The sequence below is a fragment of the Protopterus annectens genome, chromosome 2.part0 (assembly GCF_019279795.1).
Source record: "Protopterus annectens isolate FY-2018-M chromosome 2.part0, PAN1.0, whole genome shotgun sequence".
Lineage (NCBI taxonomy): Eukaryota > Metazoa > Chordata > Ceratodontiformes > Protopteridae > Protopterus > Protopterus annectens.
This window is the reverse complement of record NC_056728.1, coordinates 649393698-649405419: the sequence shown is the minus strand read 5'-3', so window position 1 is coordinate 649405419 and position 11722 is coordinate 649393698. Positions and strand designations below refer to the sequence as shown.

General features: G+C 37.0%; 1 protein-coding gene across 1 annotated transcript in view; it reads left to right on the top strand.

Annotated features, from left to right (window-relative positions):
* The first annotated feature begins 426 nt into the window (after window positions 1-426).
* Window positions 427-11722, top strand: part of GRIN3A (glutamate ionotropic receptor NMDA type subunit 3A) — an 825751-nt gene continuing 814455 nt past the window's right edge. Inside the window, exon 1 of the mRNA XM_044061007.1 lies at window positions 427-1734. Within this exon, the coding sequence (XP_043916942.1) occupies window positions 988-1734 (747 nt within the window). The 5' untranslated portion in view covers window positions 427-987. The remainder of the gene's footprint in view (window positions 1735-11722) is intronic.

The following is an 11722-nucleotide window of genomic DNA, read 5'->3' as shown; positions in this document are numbered from 1 at the left end:
CGAAGAAACAAAATCCATCACGCCGGGAGGTCTTGGCCATCCATCACTGGTCAGAATATAGAAGTGTGTGTGAAAGATGTAATAAAATTGTGGCATACAGAGTGCAGATAATCGCTTTTGAGTATTTTCAACAATACTGTATTATTAAAATGTCAAAACAGGTTAAATGTAACAATGGATTTATTTATTTTCAACATAGTTCGTTGTTCGGGGTGGCACGGAGGGTGGGCACCTAAGTTTTCTGTTTTAAATCTGAAGGTAAAAGTGCGACCCCGTTAAAAACAAAATGCGACGGACGTCAGTAATAAGGCGTTCGGGTTTCTAAGACCCGTAAGTAGAGAATGCACCGCTAGGGGGCGCTGTTGTATCCGTCGCTTTCACCCAGCATCTGAGCCCAGATCAGTAAATGGGAATCGAGCACAGCCAAGCGACAGGCTGGTAAAGCTCGGCTGTCTGTGCCATCTGGAGAGGGCAGTAACTTCCCGGCTCTGTGATTCCGGCATTTCACAGGAGTTTAGGAACGGAAAGGTGATATAAGGCATTACCACCTTTCAAACAGACACTGCAAGCTCTGTTAAGCGGTTGAACAGAGGACCAGTTATTCCATTCCTCGCCCGTTAATACCAGGCAATGGGCACGTTTCCATGTGAGGTGTTAGGGAAAGTCTCACTTGTGCAGGTGTAGGAGAGTACCCACAGGTAACTTTGACTATTTTATTAGTTGTGGAGGTACGCTTCGGATTATGTTTGCCCTTCAGTCCGCTGGAAGTCACAAGTCAGGAGGCAACGTTCTGGTGCTAATTATATTTCTTTTGGCATTGAAAGGAATACGGAGCCTTACCCGTTTTTTTGAAATGACCGCTTTCCTCTTGGAGCCACATTGAATCTACTTGGATCAGTTACCTAACGCGCCATCGGAGTCCTACAAGGAGTTTGTGTTCCCACATCTGAAATTCGTTTAGTAGGTCCTGCTGTTTTGCTTGGAGGAATGTGGAAGCTGAGGATTTGGTGTGTGTTGAGCAGGCTGTGTCTTCTCATTCCTTGCGCTCTAATGATGACCAAAGTCCCTGGCTCTTGTTCCCATCCTCACCCGTGCATGATATTAAAAAGAATTGGGCACACGGTTCGAATCGGGGCAGTGCTCCTGCAGCCCCGCCACATGAATGCTGATGATGTGGATAGCTGGAGTGACCACGAGAAAGAAATGCATTGGATGGACAGTGTAGAGGAAGGCAACGAGGAAGAAGTGGACAATACATACACAGGTGTTGTGGATCAAGGAGCAAAGATTTCTGAGAAACAGCAGGGGAAAAGTGTTTATAAGGGAACGAAGGCTAAGCACAGAACTGACTTTTATTTAAAGTTTGGGAATATGATTGATCCAGATGGGAGAACAGACCTTTTATTACCCAGGGATGCCCTGCTGTTGGCAGCGGAGACGTTAAATCGTGTGGTTGGTCTTTTGCCTTACAATTTAACTTTAGAAATAGTGATGGCTATGGAAACCGGACTTGGAGATTTACCTGTATCCCCCTTCTCCTCCTTTGATTCCCTGAGCAGCGACCCTGTATCATTTCTACAGAGTGTTTGTCACACAGTAATTGTCCAGGGAGTCTCTGCCATACTGGCATTCCCGAAAAATAAGGGGGAGATTTTGGAGCTGGAATTTATTTCACACGCCTTACAAATACCTGTTATAAGTATTGTACAAAGGGAATTTTACAGAGAAAGTAAGGTAAGATAAAAAGTTGTTAAACTGCTGGACTGTCGTGTAACATTTCTGTGTATTCCAAAAGCGTTGTTGCCAGTGAGAAGCAATCAGTGAAATAGTTTTTTTAAAGACTTCTTACTACAAACATTAGAAATCACACAGAAAAAGCAGATTCCTTACTAGAGCGCAAAAGGTGCTGGTAGATGCAGTCCTATACGTAATTGAGTAGCTCCTGTATCACGTGTGTGCTGTTTTAGACGGGTATAAGATGCTCCTTCACCCTGCTCTGTCCTGGAGGAAAACTGCAGTAGTCCAGTGAGCTTCTTAGCCATCATAAAGATGTGCATTTATGTCCCAGCATTCCACTGCTCAGGCTGGAATGTGTTTAGTAGTACACCAATAATATACAATGTGTTTTCTATGTAAAGTACTTGCTTAAAATGGAAAAGACTCGAGCTCCATTCATTAAGCTTTATATAATGGCAAACTTGGATGAACTCAGCATAGCTGGTATGTTTGTTACTGTGAACACAAAGCGCTTTGACAGACCCAGAGAGAGAGAGGGGGTGAGGTGGGGGGGGGGGGGGCTCTCTTTATGATGTCAGCTGTCATTCTTTTTCCTTCACTGTAATAACTAATGTTGGCAGATACACTCTGAATTGGAAAAAAATCCTAAAAGTAAAGGGAAGGAGAAGTGATCTGCTTGTGGGTAACATGACAAACTACTCTTACCTGCAAAATATGAACATCTGCACAATAGTTACAAGAAACTATCATGGCAATACAAGCTACAGTGGGTTATTGAAGCATATATGGTACGGCATTGGTTTACTTTTCCTGTAATAATGCTATGCCATGAGAATACAAAAATTTTGACTTTTTGTAGAAGCAGAATAAAGAATGGAGAATTCAACATTTTAATGCATACAAAGTATTATCTTCCTTAAGCCTTTACCATTATGTTGCAGTAAATATGACACTACTAAAGAACTATATTTTTATATTAATGTGATAAAAGCTGCCAATATTCCTCTAAAATGTGAAAAATTACCTCATAATTTGAAGCAAATGAACAGTTTGTGGAATGCTTACGAACATCAGCAGGTTGCAATAAGATGCTGACATGGTTAAAATGTCTTACTTTACGCTTACAAAAAGCCCCCTTGGTTAACTGATGAAACAATGTTTAGTTGTTAATAAATTCTTAACATTGAATGTGTGACAGATATTTTCAGCATGGAACAGAGTAGAACTTGACATTTTAAGAGACAAAATGAGGAATATTTCTCTTAATGGGGTACATGTAAGAGGTATGAATATGATGCGAGTGTGAAATGTTGAGAGTTGCGGTAATGTGTGTGTGTGTGTGTGTGTGTGTGTGCATGCATGCGCATCTCGAGTCTGTCTCTTGCATTTTTTTTTCACTTGTGGTAAACTCCTAGAACACACATCAATGAACCTAACTCCCAGGATACTGTTTATGGTTGTCTTCTTTATTAATCAATTACCTTTCACCTTGTCTCCTGTAGTTTGAGTGGGAGGAAAAGACACTCGAGAAACAAGTGAGTATTGTTAGCATTTTTTTAACCAGGGTATTACATCTAAGCCCTAACGTGCCCAAACTCTTTCACTCACTGCTGAGAGGTGGCTTTACACAGTATGAAGCTTTCTTCTGAAACAAGTAAACTAAGCAGATAAAAGTGGATGAAGGAGAGCAAAGAATGAATACAGAAGTAAAGAAAATATTGAAAAATAGCATTTTTCACATTTTGAAACTATCACATCTAATGATGGCTTAGGTATAAGCATGGTACAGAAGGCTGAATTGGACATCATAAGACCACACTCACTCGCTCAATCATTTTGATCCCACCAAAACACTACTTTTCAGTGTCTGAGAACTGATGCCCACTCAGATGTTAGTCTGCAGAATGTAGACATTTATTTTTCATATACAAAATAGAAAAATGAAGCTCTAGGATTCATTTGTTAAGGCTTATCACATTTCTAGATTAGCCTATTTTCAGTGCTGTTTTGTGCAATATGAAGGGAGTGAAAAACACATCTCTTTTTGAATGAAACTGATATTCCATTGCAATACATGGGGACACCTTTAGAGCAGGTTCTCAGATACAAAATAAGGAACCATAAAAGAGATGCTGTACAGCCATTTTGAGGAGAGTGGTCAGTGCCCTGGATCATGCACTACCAAACAATATAAAGGAATACCTGCAAATGCTATGAGGAAGTATGGACAGATAGTACCAGTCAAAGCTCTCATGTACTCATGACAGGTCCAGTCAAGGGATTGGATAACTCAGGAGGGCCTAGAGACTAAAAAACATTGAATGCTACAGAAGGAAAAGTTACACCATCAAGAGACTAGAACACATCAAGACGAGAGTGTTTTTTTTCAGTTTGATGTGCTTTGTTGTATGGACTGAGCCAGACATTGAAGGAAGCATCTTGCCAACAGGTGCATGAGAAACAACCAAAAAGTCAACAAGCCATGCAGGATGTAGAAAGAAAAAAAGTCTGTCTCACATACACACAAGTGTGTGTGTGTGTGTGTGTGTGTGTGTATACATACACAGATGCACAAATGTACATAAATATGTATATAAATATGTAAATATAACTGTATATATATGTATATATATATATATATATATATACATATATATTATTTATAAATATATATATATATATATATATATAGAGAGAGAGAGATAAATGAATATATAAATATACAAATATGTATGTATGTGTTAGGGAGTATAGTCTTTTACTGATACATTGTAATTTACCCCCCTCCCCCAAAAAAGAAAGTAAAGTTCCTAGCTGTTAACTATGTATGCTTTAGAGTCATTGGCATATAGTCTGCAGTATTTTATTTGAATGAGAAATATTTCTGCACCTGAAGAGTTGAATGACAGGTTAGATGTTGTATTTTCTTTTCTGTTTATTTGTTCCTCTGTTTTGTTTAATTTCTGTTTTCTTTTTTTTTTAAAAGATCTTTCTACTCTAGTTACTATAACATCTAGAGTTCTTGGTTTTCTCTTTGTTTTTGTCCACTTCATCCCTGTTTGTCCAGTCCTGCCCAACACCCATGTGAGCTGTTCATTTTACCCTCCGTCTGGGGCAAGAGGTAGTCCATTCAGTTGATACTCAAGGTAAACGCCCTATGACACTGTCATTTCCTGTTTGATATGAAAGGCCATCAGCTTATATGTTCTCCTTCAGAAGTGAGAGATGGGCATTTTACAGGCCTTTATATATGTGCAAGAGCTCTTCCATCCCCACTTAAAACCACCATTTTGCAGCAGATGACTATCATGCTTTAGGGACATGTCCTCTAAATGTCTCTGCATGAACTCAGGACTGCTGAAACTGGCTTATGTGTGAAGTATGTCACCCACCCAATATCTGTTACCTCTAGTACCTCAGCCTTCCTGTTGGGGCCAATAGCACAGTGGACACACTGCCTCCTTCTCTCAGAATGGCCGATATGGTGATCTCACTCCCATACTTCAATGCATTGATTTATATGTGCACATATACACACACATATAGGTGTGTGTGTGTGTGTGTGTGTGTGTGTGTGTGTGTGTGTGTGTGTGTGTATATCTATCTATATATATATATATATATATATATATATATATATATATATATATATATATATACATGTAATGTACATATATTATTGCATATTTTATAAACTAGGTCTTAATCAGGAAATAAAGCCTGAGGTAAAATATCTAAAATAGTATATGGCAACAAATAATGTCTCTTTGTGTAAGCTTGCCCTAAAACTAAGGTTAAATGTCTTATCTGATACACAAGAGTTATGATCAGTTTGCTGTTGTTGAAATGTATTTTTATTCTACAGTTTGTAAAGACCTGGCAAGAGATTTACAGTCCTAAATAGCAATAAAATGATCTTCAGTGCAAAACTTCTAAGTGCTGCATTTAGAAAGGTTTGCTGCTATAAGAACTAAAGCTCCAACTATAATATCCATATTGTACTGTTATGTAACTAAGCAATTTCTCTTTTTAGTAGTGTGCATTGCGTATAATTTAACTCGTTATGATTATTAATTGGTTTGTAAATTTCCCTAATTGTTTAGTAAAACAAGTGTTTGTTGATAAGCAGATAATCTGAAGTTGCTGAATAAATTCCTGAAGAAGGCTAACCTTGAAAAGGAAACCTGAGGGATTGGTGTCATCAGGGGACATTAAGAATAAATACAAACAATGTAGTATAATGACAAATTCCCATCCATTACTTGTTACAGAGTGTGGACTTTGTGAGTTAAAAATAAAAGAAGTGGCCATACTGTAGATAATGCTTATCTCTTGCAGTGTAGACACCATATGGCTGTGAATCACAGGTCATGTGACCCTTGGCTGTACCACTTCTGCTGCTGTGAGTCTAATGTTTCACTGATATGCATGAGAGTGAAAGTCCTTATGTCAAAAGTGCTTCAGATTTATTTTTGCAAGTCACTGGCCAGACAGACTTGGGTGAGAAACACAAGGTTATTATATAAATTTATTTTTTTCATTGCTTGTGAAAAGATGCAGTCGATGCTTTAAACATGGAAGCAGTGACCTTATTTTTTTTGTTTTAAAATGACAATATGGCGTGTGTAATGATAGACTATGAGAAAAAAGTCTGAGACAGAGTATAAAGTGGGGGGATATTGTTTGTGCTCAAAACTACTTGATATTTGGGGTAAATACATTAATAATTAATAATAAGAATTGGCTGAGATGAATGTAAATTGTGGAGACAGCCTGCTGATGCAAGGACATGCACAATAACTTCACAAATGGGGCAATGCTTTCAGAGCTAATGTTTCTAGAACCCTCTGCCCTGATAGTAGGGGTTATAAAAAATGGAGAAACAGAATTACTAGGGTAAGAAAACAACAAGGGTCATGCAGTATATAAACTAGCATTGTAAAACAATCAGCCTTTTACTGACACAGCAAGTAAACTGTAGCAATATGGTTGAAGACTAAAACATGAAGGTTTCAGAAGAATCAAAGAAAATAAAATTGCAGACATTCCTGAAGAATATGGACACATCTGTGATATACAATATACGTCTTAAAAACATAAACAACTGCTGCAAAAGCTGCCAGAGGTAACTCTTGGAGAAAATGTTTCACATATTTAACGATAAGCTTCAAAACACATTTAGCATGTCACAAATAACTTGTATTAAGCTACATAAACTATTACATTTCTTTCTTTTTCAAAAGGATTGGGTCTGAAATCTGTTTCTTATGCCAATGTAACATGGATTTCTGTCATTGTTTCCTCATTACCTTCCCCCTACAAGGTCTTCCAGAAAATAATTTAGCATCTGTTGCAAAATGCTTCTGCAGTGCTAGCTGAATACCTTATAAAGTGTTAGGAACAGAGCAACTTAATGTCCGTGTCGTAATTATTGTCAGACAAAGAGATTCCTTTCTTTCACCAAGTTTGTGGCTGCATAATGCTCATGTAGTTTTCACATATAATTCACATGCTTTCAAATTTGCCTCAATCTTCTGAAACTGGACTGTGTGACCCAGACCCAATGTTAATTTTACAGTCTTTGATTAAAGTCCAGATATTCTTGTACAAGTTCTTAAAGTGTTACATGCAAAGTATCTCAAATAATCTATTACTTTGACAGAGCTGATAAGGCTGAACTCTCCAGATTCAGTATCTGAGGAGTTTTTAGGGCATGCTACTAGTGCTAATATGCTAGCAGCTCACATCACACTTGCTCACTGCCATTTGATTGGGAGGGCAAGTGTTCCACCTGCCACTGGCTCAAACTTATTTAACTAAGTCCTCCCACCCACTAAACCTATTAACCTGTAAAGCCCTATTTCTAGCCCTATAACTCCCACCCAGTTCCTAACCTGACTCCTTATTTCCTAACCGCGGACTCTACCCCCTTCCCTAAACATAAAACACCAACCCCCTTCTCTCTAACCCTTATGTCCCACATCATTTCCTAATCCTTCGGTTCCCTCCCACCCTAAGTCTAAATTCTCCAGTTACTCTATAACCATAAACCCCCTCCCACTCACTAAATCTAAAACTCCCATCTCACTCTGTAATCCTAAATCCCATCCCACTCCCTAAATCTAAAACTCCCGTCTCAGTCCATAACTCTAAACCTCTCCCACTCCCTAAATCTAAAATGCCCTTCTCACTCTGTAACCCTAAACCTCCTCCCACTACCTAAACCTAAAACTCCCTTATCATGTCATAGCTCTAAATCTGTCCTTCATCCTAACCCTAAAACTCCTCTCCCAGTCTCTAACCATAAAACTCCCTTCCTGCTCCTAACCCTAAAACTTCCCTCTTACTCCCTAACCCTAAAATCCACATCCTGATAAATAAACCTGATCCCTCTTCCCTATCCCTACCCAGCCCCCTCTCACTCCCTTCCTATGGCTGATGTACTTTCCTCACTCAAACTTGAATAAAGTGTTCAGACAGGTTGCAGCAGCTCCTTACCTGAACTCATATTCAAGTTCAATCATGAACAGTACCTGTACGAGCTACAAGACAATTAAGTCCATGCCTAGAAGGCAGTGGTCTTCACATACTTGGGACTGGAATACATTAATTAGAGCCAAAGTTTTATTTTATTTATTTGTTAACCAAATAAGTTCCCTGAGCACAAGCATCCCTTTTCAGTGGCAAACTGCAAGCATTGTCTAGTTAAGTGAAACATTTGCATAGTCAACATATGGTATCTATGGAAATCAAACTCTGAAATACAGGAAGCAGCTCTTGGCCTTAATCCAGCGCAGTATGTGACTGTGAATATCTGGTAGGGAATCTGGTACACAACCATTAATCTATAAAGTGCACATTTCTTGTGGAATTTAACTGATTCCTTTATTCCTTGTTGATTATTAGAACCTCTTTTTATGTGAGATAGGCAATTGGCATACTTTTGTTTTATAGCTTCAAATAAATGTGTAACTGGTAGGAAAATAGGAAAACTGAGTAAACATTGTTCTTTTAACATATCACTTTGAGCTAATTAAAAGATATTGTGCAATATATCTTGCATTTTCAGTTATAACGTAAAAGTTTTATAGTGAGATATATTATTGGAAACATTCCTCCCTGAAGCTGTCAAACCCCTTCTGCCCTCAAAAATAAAATAAGAGCAGAATGCATTTTAATTTTATACAATTTTATACAGTGGCATTTTATATGTCTTTTGCATTTATGTTCTGTTTTCCTTTTAACGAGCTGTGTCCATATGTAAATAGGGTTGTTATTTTTTTAACACCTCCTTCTCCTGGCAAATCCCTTGGTACCAAAAGTAGTCACTGTATTCTGAAAGTGACATATTGATAAATTTGCATAGCTAAAAATGGTGATGTCAAGATTGTAGGAGTGTGACCCCATTTTGCAGAATGATATGATGCTAACATGATTCTACAATACTGACAGCACATAATATATAACAGGCAAGAAGTCTGCATATTTTAAGAGCATCAGTAAATTCTGTTGAGAGTAAAAATTATTATGGTGAATATTCTTTAATATCATATTGTTTTAAGAATGTTATTAATTACATACAAGTTCTATTTTTAGTCCAAATATCTGCTTCCATTAATGTGTCAGTTTGTGTACAATTTCCTTAAAGTTTTCTTTCATCTATTAAGCTCCTTGCAGAACTGCTTTACTATTAAATGAGATAACTGCCTATTAAATATCAGAATGAAAAAATATTTTAGTCTAGCTTCTGAGAACTGAATTTCTATATTCCTTCTTTAAGCCTCTGCTGTTGTACCATATAGGTATGTTATACAAATAATTATAACTTGGTAAAAAAATATTCACTTGAAAGTAGTGAGTTTGAAACTTCACACAGTAGAGAGGCACAATCTTTTGAGGAATTCCATTTTCACAGTTTGTATGAGACCAACTGGAAAGGACACCTTCCCATCAGTTAGTGTTATTATGTTAGTATCCTTTTTTTAGCATAACACATAAAAGGTTGGGTTCAGCATATTTAATTGTAATTACCATATGAAATATGGATTCAGTGCAAAATCTTTGATTTTTTTGCAGAGTAGATTTTATGGTTTTGCTGATGAAACTGCATCAATTCCACTTTTTGTAAACATTTTTTTTAATTCTGAAGTTTAGTTGCATATTTAAGACAATAATACCTGCACATATACACACACACATGGCTTCTTTCTTTAATTTCAACAGATGTTTCATGTTTGTAATACTTTGACAGGAATGTAGTTCATTCCTAAGTCAGGGTAAAGTTAGAGTTCAGGAAATTAGTATTGCATCAGTCTTTGGTGTTTGTCAAGAGTGCTGTTCTCAGCATTTGCAATGCACACATATGCTCAGAAAAAGCTGCGTATGCTGAAATGCATGTACAGAGACATGTGAGTGTGTGTGCACATGCATATGTTTGTGTGAGTGTATGTGTGTACACGCATGCATGAGTGTATGTTTGTGTTAGTGTTTGTGCATGCGTGTGTGTGTGTGTGTGTATGTATATGTGTAAGTACACCTGAGTATATTTGTGTTTGTGTGTGTGTTCATGCATGTGTGCATGTCTATCTGCCTGCCTGTCTCTCTACATTTTCAGACTTCTAGAGAGTTTCTGTTTTTCCTGTAGTCATGTGACCATGGAGTTGGTCTATAAGGAGGATGTGGTACGGTTGGAGATTACGGTTGCAAGGTGGCTTGCCTCCTCTGCAAAAATACTTGTTTACTGATGTCACCTGCAGTTTGAACAAGTGTGCTATATGATGTTTTTAATTCATTCAGTTTACTGTTAGTATTGATTTCTTATGGAGGCTCCTGTGCTTACATACACACACAGATATATGTTTATATAATAAATATATTTGTATTTAAATAGATAGATGCATGTAATTCTATTTTATTTCATCTCAAGTTTATTTCAATGTTAAAGAAAAACTGTTATATTCTATCAAAAACTCAATTTGTCAAACACTAAATGTCATCAAAACACATTTCATTGAAAATTTTATATACTCTAAATAAACCTCCAAAAACGTTTTTTTACAGGAGAGCGATTCCTCCTGCACCCCTCACTTCCTAACCATAAGCATACTAACCCCACAGCTGCACAGTCCTACAGAAAAGAGATTACTCCTCCCACACTGAATCACTGCTGGCACACATACATAAAGTTCTAGAGATGGCAGCACAGTGTAACAGCATAACAGAGGGCATCTCCATGGTATAAATACTGATCCACACTAATTTGTATTGTAATTCCTATGCTCCAAAACCACACCAGCAGTCATCTTTTATACCATTAAAACAATTTCATTGAAGTATGTTTCGATGAAATATAGTGTAGACAAAATTAATTTTAGACAAAATGAACCACACTTTTATTTATTTTTGTTCATGAATTGTCAGTCAAATCAACTGAACCTGTGTATATATATATATATATATATATATATATATATATATATATATTTATTATATAGCTATAGATCTATAGCTATATATGTGTATGTGTAAATATATGCATGCATGTATATTTACCTCACTCTCTTGTGCATACAGAGCTATAATACAACCTCGTTAATACAGCACATTAAATCTCTGTAGTCCGATCATTTGTAATATTTTTAAAACCATATATCCAGAAATATTAACTAGCTTCAAGGTATACTTCAAACATTTGATAAAGGAAAAAAAATAAGCCATCTTATTTCCTATGGTTATTGCTGTTGTTCTGTGACAAAATAAGATACATGCATGTTTCTTTCATTTTAAATTGATAGTTTTGCATCATAGCTCTCAACTTCTTTGCTCAAGAATAGGGGACAAAGCCAAAAATAGTGGGTGGTTGGAGGCCCAAAATTAAAGACAATTTCTAAATAGTACTGTAAGTTAAAAAAGTTAATAGAACAACCAGTTTTGCAGTAATGTGCATTTTCTGAACAATACAAAGTATGAAACTTTAATGTCTGGC